Below are 19977 nucleotides of genomic sequence, written 5' to 3' on the forward strand. Positions count from 1 at the left end.
AGGCAGCATATTGTCTGACCCAGCTCGATTCTTCCAACACCCTCCAGTTACTGTCGACGACCCGGCCAAACCAGAGGAGGTCGAATTTTTTTGGAGAAAAGTTTACGAAGTGCAGCATAGACTGAATGAAGACTCAGAAAATATAAATAGCTTCAAGGAGCTGTGTGATGCCCTCATAACACCTGATCAAGAATGCCCACCCATCACAACCGAGGAGGTGAAAAATGTATTAAGAGTGATGAAGAACTATGGTATTCCGCACCGGGATCAGATTGTATCAAAAGCTTCTGATGGAAGAAGTTTCCTTCCACCCATCAGCATTTGGTCCGTATTTTCATCTCATATTTAAAGTCGGAAGAGTCAATTCCGGAGTGGCTGGTGATTACCAGAAAGCTTTCGATTCGACCTCGCATAAACTTATCATCTGTCTTTTGGAAAGCTTGAAGGTTCATCCGCAAATCGTGACGCGCATAGAGAGATTGTTGCCACTTTGGAAAACCAGATTTACAATCTCATCTGGAAAAAATCATGTGAAAACTTACAAGTTCACGTTTCAGAGAGGTGTCTTTCAGGGCGACACGATAAGGCCATTCCTCTTTTGCCTCACATTATTGTCACTATTTCTAGCACTTCGCAATTCCGACGGGTACTTTTTCGGCAAACCTGCAGATCGAAAGTACGAGTTACTCATGTATTTTACATGGACGATCTTAAGATCTATGCTAAAAACAAAGAGCAACTAAATCTAGATCTAGGGATTGTCGAACGATATACTGAGGCAGTAGGAATGGAATTTGGGTTAGACAAATGCGCCAAGGTTTATTTGAACCGAGGAAAACTTCATGGCATCCCTCAAGACCCTAAGCTCGTCGATGGAAGCGCTATACGACACATTTGGCCTGAAGAGACTTCTACATACCTGGGTATGCTACAGAGCCGCATTCAGGATGTCACATCTATAAAGAATACTTTGCGAAGCAGATACAAACGTCTTATCCGGCAGATTTGGTCTTCCGAATTGTCGGCGAGGAACAAAGTATCTGCAACGAAAATGCTTGTTGTCCCGGTAGTATTCTATTCATTTGGAGTGGTACCATGGACGAAGAACGAGCTCAGATCCCTTGATATCGGGACACGAAAGGTTATGCTCATGAACAAAACCATGCATCTTAGGTCTTCTGTTCCGCGACTCTAACTCTCACGCCGTCAAGGTGGTCGCGGAATATTGAAGCTTGAATGTCTTCACAACAGGACAAAGTGCTTGAAACTAATTTAGATTAAATTCAAAATTAACTAAATTAGCATTGGAATAATATAAATTGTGTGCATTGTAAGTAATGTTAGACCTTTTTTCATAAATCTGAAAGTCTTAAAAAAATGGCACTTCTGTAATTTGAAAAATTAAATTTTTTATTAAATAATAAAGGGTGAATATAATTTAAAAAATCCCCTGTCACAAATCTCATTAAAATTTAGTAAGCATTTATTTTTAAAAAATGTTTTCAAGTGATAAAAATTGTGAATTAAAAATTGATGATTTTATTCATGATTCTGTTTACGGGATGAGGTAATTCTAAATGTTCCTGCAAAACAAAATATCAAAACAATAAGTGTATATGAGTAAGAAAAAGTTCAGTGTGAATGAAAATATCATTTCAGTGCGCCATGTTTGTATACATAGCGAGTAAACCTTTATTGAATTCTATAATTTTTGCCAATTTATGTGGCCCTTTTTTAAATACATCATTATATTCAAATTCAAGATTATATACTTTACCTATCATGTCCCGGGCATTATATTTAATGCCTAGGGTTTATATAAAATGCCTAGGCAATGTATATAAAAATGATTCAGTTACATACTTTGCTTACTTATTAGAAACATTGAGATTTGGCGAGATATATAGTAACGATACAATGTCATGCTTTTAAATACATTTGTGTGGCACACAGTTGGGTCATCTGTATAAATACTGTGTGTCGATTATGACTCAAGAATCAGAAATACGCTCTCACTCCGATTAACTCGAGTAGAACTCGGCTACTTAATGCCATTTAATGCTATTCGGCGAGATGCAACCTGTATGCAACATTATGCCTTTCATAAACTAAGTATTGAACCGCGTCAATGCCATTTAATGCTGTTGAAAAATCATTGAATAGAATCAATCCCGACAATGCGATTTAAATATTTTTTCGGACAAAAATGAAATTGGTACTCATTTAAAGGCATTGAAATGTCCGTTTTTCTTAATGCCAATCTATGCATCTCAATCAACTCGTTGTTACCTGGTACTGACTCCTAAATGTTCAAGTTGCTTAGTGCATTTTGCCTGTTAATTGCCTGTAGCCGAAGTCACAACAGGATGAATAGATGCATATTTAACAATCTTCCGTATTGTCTTTACTTCATGCATTAGCTCGCTGAACTTACGGATTTTGGCTGTATAGGCTGCATGTATAGGTTCCATTGGCTCGATGTCATTTTCGAGCTTGTACTCTAGCTCTTCGATCACAAATTCTCTTCTTGTTTTAAACCACTGTTCCGCATTTATCTAGTTCGAATTTCATGTGGTTATGATTGTAAAAATGCTTTGAACATGGATCGCTTGCTGCAGTTTGTGGTTCGAACTAGTGAATAGCTTTAGGTCATCCATATATAGGAGATGGGTCATTTGATGAGCTTCCTTGTTCTCATGTATTCTGAATCCATGATCAAAATATTTGATTCTTGTACCCCAGAACATCACAGCGCGACTTAGAAAATCGATAATGCGTGGGCAGATTTTGTAAATTTTCAAGACTTCAAGCAAATAGTCATGTGGTACGAAAGGAATCGCTTGCTTTTATTCAATGTATGCCATGTACAAGTTTTTGTATGTTTACGTATGTTTATGTGCAATGATAGCTGTAATGCACTTAGAAATTGTTGGAGACAGGCTATCGCACAATGGTCGAAATTTCGAAAAAGCTGGACAAAAGTGAAAATTTGAAATTCATCGGTATGAGTCAATAATGCAGAATATTTCAGAGAGGGAATCACTGCGTATTTTTCAAAAGAATAGAGAGCTGGCTCACGTGTATAAACGACGCCAGCTGTTGAATGTGTGCCGCCTTACAGTAGCCTATGGCACCCGTCACAGACTCCTCGCAAAACATGGTATTGAAAGTGTGTGAAATTTTTTACTAAAGTATGAATCGTTTTTTGCAATATAATGGCTGTTCGTGGAGGTGTGTTGAATATATTTACTTATCTACTACTTAATTTTTTTTCATCTTTGTATGCTTTTAGCATGGAAACAAACAGTTCCTGCAATTCTTATCGATTTATAATCACATTTTTCGTACAATGTCACAATAGTTGTGATCCCAAGATATCCTATACTGTTTGAAGTTGTAAAATTCGTATAATAGTGTCAAGTTTTCATTTAAAGAAAGAAAACCTTTGGATTCCTTCAGACGCGGCTTCTGAGTTATTTTTTCTGCCTCTGCGTATGGCTCATTTTCTAAAGTAACGGGATGGCTGCGCGTTTCACAGCACGAGTGTTTTTTTAACCATTCATTATATTTTCACCAATGATTTTCAGATTTATAATTTATTATTTTTTACAGCATCAGGCAACAAAGAAATTACGTGCACAAGAAATGAAATTTAAAGAAATTTAAAGGGAACATTTTACAAGCGCACAGAGGGACGAAATTGGGAAGAGCTGGCGAAGAGCTGGTATGTTAAATAAAGTTTAGATTTCTTTCTAAATTGGTGTAAGGGGGTTTTTGGACTTGCTGATTATGAATTTAATGTAAAAAATGAATAAAAATAAGCATGGATCATATACGGCAGGCATCAGATTCATTATAAGGGAGCTCGAAAACTCCATTATATCAGTTATAAAAAGAGTCAAAAGTTTATCCAGCATACTCGCCCGCCATATTGGATCTGCCATTTTTTTTAGTTTTTGACATCGGATTCGTAATCAACGACCGTGAAAATCCCCTTATACTAATTTAAAAGAAAATAAAAAAATTATTTAGCATACTTGTCCGCCTTATTGGATCCGCTATTTTGTTTGTGGAATTTGGCCTATTTCATGAACATTTCATACTTTTGACCAACTTTTCGCGATTTCAGACCACTGTGTATCGGCGGAAATTCATATGGGTTTTCAGCGTCTGTTTTTTAGGCAAAATATACTTTGTACCTTTAGGTAAAAAACGGACATCAGATATGGATTTTTATATATCTCCTAAAAACACCTGGCTAACGCAGGATTCACACTCGTGAGGTACTTATACCAAAAAATGTGTACCATTTTCGGGCCTTGAGCTTCCCACTTACGTGTTCTTTTACAAACCGCTTTTAGTTTTTCGCTATCTTTATCTGTGTGTAACTTTAAACACGCACTTTACTTAATTTTGTTAACAAAAGATATAAATGCTTTGAATAAACGTAAATTTTAACTTTGTCGATCATTGATTTCATACAAAATTGAGTTTCCTAAATATTCCCTAGCTATGCGTCACTTGTCTTCCATCCTCATATTTTTATTCACATATTTAATAACATACTTTAAATAAAAAATGCTATAGCGGTTCTCTGACAAACGAATTCATACAATTATACAAAAAGCATAATCGTAGTGGTCTTCCTTTTTATTTTCTATAGTAAATTAATTATTAAAACATTTGGAAATTATAATGAATTAAATCTAAGTTGAAAACAAATGTAATGCCAATAGCGGGTAATATGGTTATCGAGTTGCTGAAAATTACATTATTGGATATCTATGAAATACAGGAAAGACTTTAAATTATTTTTTCATATTTTAAACTGCACATGGGGGGGGGGGGTGGTTAAGCCATGGTGCACTTGTGAAATTTTTGAAATAAAATAATATTTCACTGCAGCAGCAGCAGTAGTTGGAGTTAAATTTAGAAGTTTTCCTTTTGTAATTTCTTAGCATCCTGTAAGAAACGCATGTATTATGAATGGATGTTTTCGTTATGAAAAGAAACCCAATAACCTCCCCATTTTGCCCCTTTCTCTTCAGCCCTCAAGGTATATGTTTTATCAACACTTAACCAAGAAGTCACAACTGAAGTCTTCATCATAAATAAAAACGTAATTTGTTTGTTTTACATAATATAACTCGTTTTTGCACGACATTGAATTTTTGAATACTTAATTTTCTGTAGTGAACTGTGGGTTTCAGCTTACACAAAAATTACACCGTTACACTTTGTTTAACGGGACACTTTGCCCCATTACATGTCTCGCGCACTCTATACTAAATATATAGAAATTTTCATATTCTTAGTACTTAATGCGCGAGGTACGTAGTTTCTATCTGTCGCAGTGAGTTGCGTATTTTCACCTAAAGCCCATCGACATGAGGCCAATTTCATATGAAATCAGGAAGTCTGACCCCGGTGAAGTCAGAGAAATGTTTGGGGTTGAAATATACCCAGATAACAATTCTAGCGTACCATGCACGCATGGCGCAGGCACGCCATGCATATTTTCACGCACGACGTGCGTTCAGATCAGCAAGCAGATGTATCGCCCATGAATACGCATATGCCAGCATGTCGTTCAATGCACACGCAGGCGCGCATTACGAAAGCAATCAGTGCGCATGCGAAGAGGGTTTTAAAATTATTTTTTTTTTTCGTAATAAAATAAAGTACGAAAAAGATTTAATTTGAAAGTTTTATTCCAGAAATGGAAAATTATCACATATTTAATAGGGCAACGGAACTAATTACCGAGGGAGATCAAATCGTCTGAGATCAAAGATAAAGGCTTTTCTTTCTTAAGTTAGGTTTTGCTTTTATTAATACAAAAATTAGATGTATAAAATTCTAAGCTACAAAATATCAACTGTTTCTGCAAAAAATGGTTACCCTTCCGTAATTTTCTCAGTTACCCTATTAAATATGTCACAATTTTCCATTTCTGAAATAAAACTTTCAAATTAAATCTTTTTGATACTTCATTTTATTATAAGTAAACAACTTTAAGACCCTTTTTGCACGCGCAGAGGATACTAACCTATTTAATATTCTTGTGTCGAATGCAAGATCAATATAAATCTTCATCGAATTTAAATATTCGACCGAAGCGTTAAACCACCGAACTGGCATTACTTTAGAGTCGTTAAACTTCGGAGAATAAGCACTATAAAGTCCGCCAGTGATGGCAATGTAGCCGCCATTAGCTACTGCGCTTGCGTTAGGGACGCGCTTACCTTGTTCGCGGTTGGCACTGAATTCAAAATGGGCATTGAAAAGAATTATTTTTATTAAATAAATAGTAATTACACAATTAGTAATTAAATATTCATCATTTTGTCTAAAATGTTAACTGTTTGTTCAAAAATCTTTGTTTACTTTTAGCTAAAAATTAATTTTTTACCTGAAAATGTAAACATTCCATTTTTATTGTAAATTTAGCTTTTATTGTTTAAAATTCAATTATTTGATTGAAAAATTTCTTTTTGTGTTTCGATTTCATACATTTTATTTAGTTAATCATAAGTTCTTATATGTTTTTAATGAACATGTATTTTTCTGTTTTAGTCTTATTTTTGAACTCAATTTTAACTTAATTTTATTTTTTTTAAATATTTTTTTTTTATTTTGCACAAAATAATGTTTTTAACTCTCTTCTTCGTATTTATTTGAATTCGAAATTTCAAACACTTTTTGATGAATAATAATAATAAATTTATATTTACTTTAGCAGATTTATAACTGCATTCATAGTGCACGCATGTATGATTCGGTTAGATCGGAATTCCGTCACGGGGTGATTTTATACATGCTGTCATAGGCAACGCATTCTACACGCACTAAAGGCGCATCCAAAGAATGCTCTTAGATGTGGTGCATTCTTGTAAGTATTTTGTGTTGGCATCCCCGTGCATGAAACATGCGCGCACGAGTTGTTCTATGGGTATTACTTTCTAAGTAAAAAATGAGACACGTATTTTTTGTTTTTGATCAAAATTGGTTTTCACGAACTTGCCCCGGAAGAAGCCTTGCATTAAAAGGTAGTTAAAATTTTGAGTCCCTAAGAATGCCGTTCCTGTCCTTTGTTTTTTAATCCTCATTAGACGGTGTGAAAATAATAATAGTCCAATCCCTTTCAAAGCCGATCGGAGCTGTCAGACGTAAAAACCAAAAAATTAAAAACACAATTTTCGTTTAAAGCATTAGAACACGCTCCAAAAGCATGAAATTGGAAAAATGTAGTTGAGTTGTACACAAGAATACATCTCTTAATCGTAAAATGTTCGCTTTGTTCAAATATAATCAATTACATAAATATAAAACCAGGATAAAATAAAAAAAATGATTTTTCACCATAACTTTCTGTGTGAAAATTAATCCTGACATCGCAAAATGAACGATGATATGTTTTAAAAAGCTTTTTACCTTATTATTAAAAACATTATTATTATTAACATTATTAAAAAACCGTAAATAAAAGTAGCGAAATTGAATGCAAATTGAATGAATGAAGTTTTTCGTTGCAAATATTTTTTTTTCTCTCTTCATCATTATTAAAATTTATGACCAGTTGGGAAATAAAAAAAGTGAGGGTTAGTTAGGAATCTGGTCGTGTGAGCCATACGTTACATGGCCTTAAATAAATGTTTTTCATATTAAAAACTAATTTCACATGTTAAAATTATAATTTGTTCACTAACGTAACAATTCCTGCCTTCTAACGTTTACACCTGCAAATTTGTCTATCAAGTCGTTGAGCTCTATCGCTTTTGCAACTTCGTTTTCAATTGATATCTTTGTGATACTTGTTACTCGCATTTTTTCCATAGTAAAATTAAAATAGGTTTTTATTAGCTTAAGTTTATGAAACTTCTTTCGTTTGAAGAAAGTGTAACTGGCAAAGTTAAAAATATACGTAGTATAATGTGGATATTGGGATACGATTTAATTTAATGAAAATCGTAAAGCATTTTATCATATTTTTGTGCTAATTTTTCTGTGTATATTTTTAGATAAGCAGCGCTGTCTTGTTTCAAAGTTTCGCCGTAAAGAAAAAAAATTGGAAACCATCTCGTTTGTTTCTTCAAAACGACAGTTTAATTGTGTAATAAATGTGTCTAGAAATTGTTCATTTGTGAATCAAATTGTTGTCGTGAATTGAGATTGCGCTATCATCTTCTGATTAGTCGATGTCCTTTTTCTTTTTTTATGATTCCTTTTATCGGGGAAACTTACTTCAATACCTACACTCCCTGCTAATTTTTCAGTGTCCTGAATTTCGGAATCAAAACCTTTGTTACGCTTTGTTTCCGACCAAATTCAAGCTGTGAGTCTCACAAGGAATATACGTAGAATATTCGTTAAATTTCAAAATTTGACTTTCACTGCTTGATATTTTCCAGACATGCTTTACCCATTATCACATCCTTCATCTCTAACATCCTCAATATTTACAGTAGCGTGCAAAAGTTTTGGGCCACCTCTTTATTTATGACTGAATAAATTATCTTAATTTTAATTATACAGGAGCTGAAAAAATGTCTCTTTAAAAGGTTGATTGTTTTCAAAATTCATTTAAAAATAAGCCCAGGGTGAAGCCAATTTGTCTAGTTTTTAAGTAGAGATTGAAAAAATAGTGTAAATCTAAATCTTTTCTTAAATTTTTAATAACTTCCGAAATAGTCAACATTTTTCAATGTTCTTAGGCTCTTTTTGAAGCTTTTTTTACCGTATCACAGCAGCTTGCGAGTATAAATTGTAAAAAATTTATTTTCGATTTGCAAGAACTTGAAGTTGTGATAAAAAAGTTTGATAAATTTAAAAACATCTTATCTGTAGGCAAATCAGAATAAAAGTTAAATAAATATATATTTTAGGGAAATTACATAGAAACTTCATAATTATATGTTTCATATATTTTACGAAAATATTTTTGTCACTAAAAATAATATTTTAATTTTTCCAACTTTTTTGTTACAACTTCCTGTTCTTGCAATTCGAAAAGAAGTTTTTTACAATTTATACTCGTGAGATGTTGTGATGCGTTGAAAACAAACTTCAAAATGAGCCCAAAAATATTTTAAAATGTTGACTATTTCGGAAGTTACTGAAAATTTAAGAAAACATTGGAATTTACACTATTTTTCCATATCTATTAAAAAAGTTGACAAATTGGCTTTACCTTGGGCTTATTTTAAACAGAGTTTCGAAAACAATCAAGCTTTAAAAGAGTCATTATTTTAGCTCCAGTATAATTAAAATGAAAAGAATTTATTTAGTCATAAGAAAAGAGGTGGCCCAAAACTTTTACATGCCATTGTAAGTTATATTTTTCTATTTTTTGCAAAATTTCTTTTTTGGAGACATCTGATGTGCAATCGAATAACATAGAAAAGTATTTAGCAGGTTTCTTTGATCAATGATCACTTTTGAAACCTTATTCCCTAATAACTCAATGATTTCATTTTGAATTTTTGGCGAAAAATAAGTTCAGGAATCTTTTATGTGACTATTAATACAATTTTTTTAAGTTGAATTATATTGACTAGAGAATTCTATTAAATTCATGAAAATGCCTGATTAAAGATTTCCAATTTGTTTGTTCTAACCTCTAAGTGCAAGAATATTCAATTCACAAAATAAAATAGCTTCAACAATTACTTTTAAAACTTCATGCCACTTCTTTTTCTTCTTCAAATCCTTCTGTCGATTTCGTTAAAGGCAAACAAAAAGTTATCTAAAATAATTTTTAGATTGTTTCAACCAGTCTATGCCCCCTGGACACCTTCCCTGGTCGACCTACCCTCGTTACGGTAGTAGAGATTCGAAACGGGAGGACAAAAACGGGATCCAGAAGTATTCAATATTTCTCATGGTACCACTGAATAAATGAAATTTTTCAATACTTTTTAATGCAAGCCTTCTTACCGGGTAGGGCTACATGAATATTCAGGTGAATTATGTAAAAATTCACAAATTTGTTTTTTTAATGTTCTAGCTTGGGAACCAAAGTTTAACCTTACCAAAATGGTACATTTTTCTAAAAAACTAAAACGTCAATTTTCTCAAGAAGGCCACCTTCGATTTTTTGTTCATTATTTTTAAATTTGTTGTAATATTATATGATGAAGATATCCTATGAGTTTCGTCCTCGCTAAACTATTCCTTACTGTAGAAAAACTTATTTTTGGCGAATTAACTTTTTTTTTAATTTGATGTATAAATCGGAATTTTTCAATAAATGTGTTTGATATAAATAGAATGGAATGCACTGTCAGAACAAACTGAAGTCCGGAAAGATAGAATATATAATTTAGTATCATTTCATCTTTGGAAATATCTGGAGTAAAAAAATCGTGTTGAATAATTGCTGTGTTCGATACTGTTTTCTTTGCATTTCATTAGTTAAAATAAAATGGCCAATTCTTTAAAATAAATTTATTCGAGTAAGAGAAAAAATGCCCTGACTTAGAAACTAGGTACAATAAAGTGATATACAGCAATTTTAGTGATCCTTTTGTACAGCTTCACGACTTGGTTTTTTATTAGTATATTTTTTCTTAGAAAGAAGAATCATTTCAAACGACAGTATTTATAAACATTGTTACCGCCGAATTATTGGCAAATTTCGCGTGTCTTCAAATCAGGCAAATTCCAATGAGGAAGAACCAATGTTGGAAGATGTAAATGTATGTGAAAAGGAAGAGTTAGAGTATAAAGATGAAGAATTTCAACCGATTTTCAGATTGAGGACATAAATAATGAAAATTAAGATTGGAAATTGAGTCTTTCGCCTTGTAAAAATCTATCAAGCATCAAAGAAAGGTCCCGAGCAAACTATGTTTGCGAAAAAAGGATACAGATGATATATGCGTTCGCGCAGTCGACGATTAGTGTACTTTCAAAAGTTTATAATTTATCATTGCCAAAAGAAAAATGCGCTCCTTGCGACAAATGGGTGTCCCATTTTCAGAAAGCTTTGAAAAATTGTAAAAATATTACATACAATGGATATCCTGGGAGTGATGTAGAGGTGCAATTATCATTTGAATATTATTTAAGTGACCACGTGGATTGTACTAGACAAGGTTCAAATAAGAATGATGGAATTTCAATTAAGGAAAATGACGAAGAAATTGAAAAAGTAAAAAGATGTTTAACGCGAAGTATTAGAGAAATATTTCACCTGTTTCCGGAAAGAAATCAGAAGGTAAGAATTAGAAAGACAAAATTTTACTCTCTGCGACCAAAATGGGTTCAAATTGACCCCTTAAAAGAGGAATGTTTTTGCATTTATTGCGTGACTTTTAAACTCATGCTTATTGGATTAAAAAACTAGAGAAGAGATGGAGCGAATATCAAAGATATTCGGAATAAAATATTGCCTAACGTGATGTGTTGTTTTGTAACCGAAGATTGTCAGCTTGGAGATTACAAAAAATGTTCAGGAGCTAGAAGCATTACGCTTCAAACTGTAGGATTTTTAGAGGGAACCGGTTCAAATGATATTGTTTTTGCGATTAGGAGCAAAGATGGCCTAGAAAAGAGAACGACTTCTATTGAAAGGTTTGTCAAAGAGAAGAAAGATTTCGCTAAGAGTAATTCAAATAATTTAACAATGCAGTGTGACTTTTCTGAGAATTGGAAGTTAATGGTTAAAGATGCAGTTGAAATTAATCATTAGAAAAATTATCAGATATCGATATTTACTGCTGCTTACTAGCGAGGTGCATAAAGCTAAAAGTTATGCAGTAGTTTCCGATAATAAGAAGCATGATTCTGCATATGCTTTATTGGCAATGGGTCGCATTATTAAAATTATAGAATCTTAGAATCCTGAGAAGTTGAGAGAAAGTACAATAATAACAGATGGAGCTGCAGCTCACTTTAGAAATCGCTATCAGTATTACGTATCTAGTTATTCATTTTGCAAGAAGAAGTGGTTTTTTTCAGAAACTGGTAATAGAAAAGGGCCCTGTGATGGCGTTGGCAACTTGTTGAAACACTTTGCAACTAATCATAACTTAAAGATGCCACATCTGGAATTTAGAGTTGAATCCAATTCATTTGTACAAGAACTGAAGACGTATACTGGCGCTAATAATCTAATACTGCTTTTACCAGTAGGAGTTGCCAGTTTTTGAGAAGGAAAGAAAAAATAGTGTGAAAAAGTTCAAGGAATAACTGGAATTCATAAAGCTTATGCGTGGAAAGCAAAAATTGGACAAAACAACGACAGGAAAGTATACATCGCAAATACCTTCAGACATCCATGGAATGAAGTAACAGTATTCGAAAGAGACGTAGCAGAAAAATGTGAACGAATGAAACATGCTAAACTAGTAAAGTAAGGAGTAAAATAAATCAAAATAGAACAACAAAAATAATAATTTCATTAATTTTCTAAATTAAATTGTAAAGGATCTGATATTCATGAATTTGAAAACTGTATATATTTTTCAATTATATAATTTTAAATTCCTTGAGACATCAACAACCACCTTTTTTATTAGCTTCATAGTTATATATCATATAAAAAAAATTAATTGAAAAAAAGTTTTTATAAGAAGAAATAGTTTATGCGAGGACGAAACTCGAAAAATGTACGCAATTTTGGTAATTTTTAACTCTTTGAAATTTTCTTTGTGGATTTTAAAAGAGTTTAGTTCTCCCTACCAACTCCAGTAAAGAAAATTAAATTATGTCAATTGCTTCCAAAAATAGAAAATTTAAAATAGAAAATTCGTGAATTTTTACATTATTCACCTGAACATTTATGTAGCCCTAAGTTCGTGGAAAAAATTTTGATCAAAAACAAAAAGTCCTATGTATTTTTCCCGCTTAAACCAATTATGCAACCTGTTTAACCCATACACGTCAACATTTTCACATAACTTCAAAAACACCCAATAAACCACTGAAACCGTAAAAATGGTTTACCCTGTACCATTTTCACCTTCCTCCGTCAAAATCCCGTAAACTCACTCAGAAAAAAAATCTTGTTTGGGAAAACAGAACAATGATGTGAGTTAGTTAGCATGGTAGTTTGTTTGATCAGTGTTATCAGTATCGACGTCAGTAGAGCCATGATAACGATTATATATATTCTTTCGAACTCTCTTGTCCTCAAAAGATCTGTGCAACAGATTTAATCTCAGCTTCTTGCCACTGTGAACAGTTTCCTTTTTAAGCATCCAACAAAAGTCTGCCATAATATTCATATTCCATCTACCTTGATAACGTATTTCCATTTCCATGATATCTTGATGGAAGCGTTCTCCTTATTTCTCACTGTAATCTCCCAGATGTTCTGGGAAGTTTTCCATATCGAAATCAAGAAAGTGTAGCTTGTAACTCATCAAGCAACCGATTTTTTTTGTAGATTTGAGCAAGTCAGACATCAACTCCTTGTAGTTGTCACTCTTGTGATTACCTAAGAAATTCTCAACCACATTCTTGAAGCTTAGCCATGCATCTCGTTCCTTCACACTCATTGTGGCAATTAACGTTTTATCTCACAATACATTTCGAATTTAAATGCCCATCAAAGATTCATTCTTTCAATTTCGCGCTCGATAAAGTTGGGAATCTTTTGAATGAATAAGCAAGACATTTACCTTCCATATCCAAAGCTTTTACGAAAAGATTCATCAAACCGAGTTTGATGTGCAAAGGAGGAACTAGAATTTTCGCCGGCTCTACCAACGCTTTGTTAATAATATTTTTTTATCCAGTTTCTATAGGTTTTTGAGCGGGCCAATCTTTTTTAACTTAATGATTCTTCGGATCCCTGCTATCTCACAAGCATACCTATATATTTCATTTGAAATCAAGTAGTCTGATCCTAGTCATGTCACGGAATAGTTTGGGTCTGGAATATATTAAACAGGCTCACACAAAAAAAATATTTTCTAAGTCTTGGATGCCAGTATAATATTCCTATGTATTTTGTACCGCTTAAACCGAATATGCAACCCGTTCAACCCCTACACGTCAGGATTTTGATATATGTTACCTCAAAAAAACCCAATAAACCACTGAAACCGCAACAATTATTTACCCAGTACCCTTTTCATCCTCCTTCCCTTAAACTGGTAATCCTATATCCTCATGGCTTCATAATTCCCTTACCTCGTAATAAAAAAGCCCCATCACCTCAAAATCCCGTAACCCAAACAATTCCGTGACATGACTAGGATCAGACTACTTGATTTCATATGAAATCGATCCTGAACCCTTTTTAATGAACCCATTATTTTCTCTCTTTTTCAGTAAAAAAACTAGAAATAAATAAATATCGTATTTTTATAAAAATACACAGATAACATCCTAATATACCATTCCGGAAGTTTTAATTTATCAAGAAACTAAGTAAATACCATTTTCGGAATATCGGTATCTGTTTTGCAAACGAAAGTTGCCAGCAAAACACCTCTGCCTATCTATTTCATTCATTTAAAGCGGTTACTAAAATAAAATAAGTTTACATTTTTTCGTTTTTACTGTCAAAAATCAGAAGTCATTCTGACCCCAAAATGCAGATTTGTAATTTTAGAAAAAAGTCATTTTTTGACCAAACTACTCGTATTATATGTAATATTTAACCAATTTTATTTCCCTATCTTATAACATTTTTTAAAAATGTCTATTGTTTTTACAGGTACAAGTAATAACGACTGCTCTGAATGCAGCTCAAGCAACTGCAGAACACGCTACTCAAGCTGCCTCTGAAGCTGCAGCTGAATTAGCTGCGCAGACGACTATGGTTGGTCAAGCCAAGGCTCGAGCTCATGCGATTGACGAACAACTAGAAACTGCAAGAGTGGACTTCGAAGCTACACAAGCTGCAGCTCAAAAGGCTGCAGCCTTGGCCCAAAAGGCTCAAAACAATGCAGCAGCTGCTGCGGCGCACGCCGCACATGCGGCTAGTGAAGCTGCAGCTCATTCCATTGGAACCAAACACGATCGCGAAAGTCTTCAGGATAGCCTTCAACATTCTGAAAATATAAATCAACTTAGCAAAGTTCTTCGTGATTCTAACAATTTGTACCAGGCATCCTCCCAGCAAGAATCAGCGCCTCATCATAAGTCCAGCTCGCTAATTCGACCCACTAACGAAGAACATTATTCTGCGGATTCTTTTGATACTGATAGCCCACACACAACTTCTGCATTATCTCCTTCGTCTTATTCGGCATCAGGTCCATTGGATTATGATTATAAAAGCTCTACAAGAGTAGTGGACTATCGTGGTTATTAGGTATAAAAGATTTGATGTAAATTATCGACTCATCAATATCCATGCCATCCTGACCTATAATTCCTATTTCCGTCATGTCGCCATATGTTGCCGAATGTCTAATTTTTACAGTCATACAATTCTGTTGATTATTATCAGGTGTTAAGTCAACAGAATGCATGGAAATTAATGTAAATTTTTTTCGTGCGCATGAATGATGTATTTCATAGTGAAGTAGCGTCTTCTACTGCATAAGGAAAATAATTTTTCATGATTGAAATCATCAGAAAAGTTTAAACCTATTCATAGCAGACTGTAAGTCTCATGAAAAAAATTGCTTTCCTTTATGGATACAAGGAAGGTTTTGTTACCTGATGACATTATCATAGAGGTTGCACTGATTTGTAATTATTTTTATATCTGTAAATTTGAAAAATTGGGTACCTTTTTAAAATAATACTTCAGCTGTACAGACTGAATTAAATAAATGAAATTATTTTATTAGGAAATAAGTATGAACTTTTGATTTAAACATTTAATTATCAACAAATTTATTCTTTAAACTGTTTCTAATAATAAATCTAATTCTAATTTCAACTTTTTAACTTTTTTAACTTTTAATTTTATTTGATATATTTTTAACGATAATAATTTGAAAGTGATCATTCATGTGCAATTTTCAAAACTGTGTATTAACATAGTGGTTGAATTTCATATTCAATTATGTACGTTTTCAAAGATCAATAAATAATTTTTTCCCCTTAACTCATCAATACGAAATTTTTTGTTCCCGTTATACTCTAAAAATCAGTCGTAGGCGTAAACATAAATAAAAAAGGAACTTTTTAGAAAATTAATTTGCACTTTTTGTTGCTTACTTGGGAGTTTTCGGGATCGCCGATTACGATTGTTTGATAAAAAATTAAAAATTAAAAATGGGGGAATGAAAATGTTCGTCAGATGATTTTCTTTCATTATCTGACTCAACCCCTTATTCTGGATAACTGACAACAGTAACTTTGGGGACTTGAATTAACTTTTTACTGATTTCGGGAGGCCCAAACAGATTTTATTGCGCGCTATATACACGGCAGTTATGATCCATGTAATTGGATCTGCAGAGTCCATTGTTCTATTGAATAGGTCTTCAAGATTATGGAAACGACCATTCTTGCTGTCATATGTTCTGAACTTCCTTTAATCTATATTTTTTCTCTCGAAAATTTTTTTCCCGTGCAACCCTGCAAGTAACACTATTTTATATTATTCCTAAAAAATGAATCATTATCATTTGCGTTTTGGATGGTACGGGATACTAATCGTAGTACAAAACATAAATTTGGGCAGCGGGGGTGGAAATATCTCCCAATTCAGTTGCATTGATAAGAAGTTAACATGATAAGGCATTCAAAAACGTTTAAATATTCGGAATGAATACCTTCATTTAAGCCAATAAACTAAGCGAATAGTTTAATATTACCAAATTCCTCATGAAGGGCGGTAATAAGGTAATATAATATAATAATAATATAATTAATGAATAATAGAATATAATTAATATACCTTAGTATTACTGCTCATGAGGTATGTGATAATCCGAAATTATTCGCTTAGTTTGTTGGCTTGAATGAAGACCTTAATCCGAATTTGTTTACTTTAATATTTACTGAAAATTAATTATAATAAATATTAGATTTTACTTTCAACTCTATTTTTATAAAACACGCATTTGAATGACACTATGTAATATTGTAGTCATCGTGGATAATTCTTTTTATTATTTAATCTATTCGCTTGGTACTTCGGCACTTCGGACACTTCAGACACTTCATTTGAGCAGAATCCGTAGACGAATTAGAAACGCCATGGAGACGAAAAGCCATCCACGTCACGGACCCCGAAACGTTAGATCAACATGAATTGGATGGTGAGGCATTCAATATTTGGCTAAAAATAGGTTGATCGGCGCCATTTATGTAGAGATACCAACGAATTCATCGAGCAAGTTCTTGATAGTTGTCGAGTAAGGATTCAAAGAGAATATTCGCACAGAAATAATGATGTGTTGGGCATTATAGATCAACAAACTGCCCGAAACTTACGACTCTTAACAGAATGGACGCCATTCTATAGATACAGTCTAGTGCACGTTTTACGAAACGAAGATTATATCTTATATTGGGATGTTTTTATTCAGAGGGATCATTATATTCGAGCTAATCGATTCGAAATCATGATGTAAGAGAAAAAAAGGAAAAGTCTACATCAAGGACATTGCTTGTCCAGTCAACCGAAATTTGCAAGCAACCTATGCAGCAAAGTATAGCGAGCTAAGACATGCATTCAAAACAGTATGTAGGCATGTGAAACATGCATCTGTTCATCATAATGGGATTTGGTTATAGAAAATGCGAACGTGAGATGCACTGAACATCTTGAACATTTAGGAGTCAGTAGGGTATTGGCAGCAGCTCAAGAGGTGGTTTAATTAAACACCAGTCGTATTGTAAGACACTTTCTAAACTATCAGGATTCAAGCAAATAAAAACCTTTGGAAGGACAGATGGTAGTTCTAAGAAAGCATCCAGAGGCGACTATTTTCACCTCCAATGCTTACGGTGGCTGTGAAAGCATATTGAAGATTTTGAAACGCTTTTCACTTCCCGGGTTCGTCGGGGCGCCCTGGGAGTCATTGCAGTGGGCCACTCATGCGGAATAGTGATGATGTTCAGCTGCGAGATCTTAGGGCAGATATTACTAATCCAAGAGTTGGCCAGCAATAATATAAGCGACAAACTGTATAATCCTATAAAGAAAGTCGCACTAAGAGATCATACCCCTGAGGTAAAGGACATCAGGATTAACATATACATCTCATAAGACTGAGCAATGTAGATTAGACCAAAAAGGTAGAGTTGGCGTGGAAAAACGACGGGAATGAACATCAGTTAGAGAAAGAAGCGTCTCACGACAGAGCAGTGGCCATTGGTGTTCTTCTTTAACCTCTTGATGATCCAGCACCAGCAGATCTTCTGGTTGTAGATGGCCTAATACGATCAGAGACAGAATCAGAGGTTTAGTATCCAAGAAGGTGATTCAAATGGACATAACATATGAGCAGAGATGTTTCGAGTCTTTATTTTTTGGTAGAGAAAAGTGGTGAGAATATCATCAACTCTTATTACTTGACTACTCAGAGCTAGCCGAAACAATGAATGAATAGAATTTAGCAGATTGAAAACTCTGAATATCTGTAAACAGATTGATTTCGGCTTTTGAAATAGCTACCGTCAAAATGGAAGAGGAACAGCAGCTTGTTATTGATGAACTATCCTTCGAAGATGTGAACAACAAAGACCTGTTTGAAGCTGAAGGCATATATGCTAGGGATAATGGACATCAAGTACCAGAACCACTGGAATCACATACCGACATTGTTAACAATTATATAAATCTCGAAGTCGCAGAAAAACTACAGCATCTTGAAAGGAATTTTGGTCATGCTGTACTCGAGTTTATACATGTCGAGCTAACACAAAGGCATTCTTTGCCCCAGATAAACATCGCAAATTATCTGCGTGCACTAGTAGAACACCTGAACAGGAAGGTTTTACCTATGAATTTAAACTTAGCACAAATTGCGTTAGATGTGGAAACTCTTGTATACTGTGTAACTATGGCAGGCGTTAGAACGTTGGACCGTAAAACTTGGTTAAAAATTCAGTCTTTGCCCCAGGAATAAATCAGGGTCCCCCATGGAAGATCAGGTTGGTTATGGACATGAAAAGTAGTTCAAGAAAGCAACAAAATCAAACCTTTCAGGCAAATAACAGATGCTTCTATTGTGAATTGAGTGTGAAGCATAATAAGCCAGACACTATAGTTTTTCAATTGGAAGCTTTAGTTCGGACTTTCCGTAAGTGCCATCGCAGTTCGTTTATTGATCTTGTTTCAAATAACCATACTAAACCTTCTAAATTACGCACCAAGTTCCTATCTCAAACTTTTAAAATCGTGCATTCAGTTCATAACTCAATTCCGTTTAATTAGGACGTCCAAAATATGTATTCTATTCGGATATCCCACTTCATTTTGAATTGGTCTTAGTTTGAATTTCCAAACTTAATTTCTTAAATCTTGAACTAAGTTCGTATGTTAATCCGGACTAATGTGGACATTATTAATTATAATCTAATTAGATTTCCAAAATCATTTTCAACGAGTTTTAGTTCAGATTTCCGATTTAAACTTTTTACATTGCGCACTGGATTCCTAACTCAATCCGATTTAATCTGGACATTATCGACTGTAACCTAACCGAATGCACGTATACATTCTGAGAAAGTTTCAGTTGAGATTTTCTATGACTGTCATCACAGTTCGGATTTGCGATATGATTTTAAAATGGTCTTCGTTCAAAACTACAAACTGAAAGGTTTCACAAACAAAATTTATAAACATTTCAATAAATAAAAAATAAAAAAAGTGCAGGGAGTGAAGATTCAAACACGTTACCTTTCGGATTTTTGTTGTCCGCAGTCAATACCTTAATATTTCATGCTGTAATTTTATCAATTATTATTTCTATTTGCATTCAACTTCGGCATCACACTTTGCATATTCTAATCATAAACGAATTATTCTCCTATCTTAAGAAAAGCATTCCAGGGCGCCAGGTCTTTCATTAACCAGTTTTTAACAGAAAAATTCTTAAAACTTAAATTAGAATA

General features: G+C 33.6%; 1 protein-coding gene across 4 annotated transcripts in view; it reads left to right on the forward strand.

Annotated features, from left to right (window-relative positions):
* The window catches only part of LOC117169104, a 293285-nt gene extending 277546 nt beyond the window's left edge, over positions 1-15739 (forward strand). For all 4 annotated transcript variants that reach the window (XM_033355248.1, XM_033355249.1, XM_033355246.1 and 1 more), the window contains one exon: positions 14669-15739. In XM_033355248.1, coding sequence (XP_033211139.1) covers positions 14669-15268 — 600 coding nt within the window. In that variant the 3' untranslated portion in view covers positions 15269-15739. The remainder of the gene's footprint in view (positions 1-14668) is intronic.
* Positions 15740-19977: the final 4238 nt, after the last annotated feature.

This window comes from Belonocnema kinseyi, chromosome 3 (genome assembly GCF_010883055.1).
Source record: "Belonocnema kinseyi isolate 2016_QV_RU_SX_M_011 chromosome 3, B_treatae_v1, whole genome shotgun sequence".
NCBI classification, from domain to species: Eukaryota; Metazoa; Arthropoda; class Insecta; order Hymenoptera; family Cynipidae; genus Belonocnema; species Belonocnema kinseyi.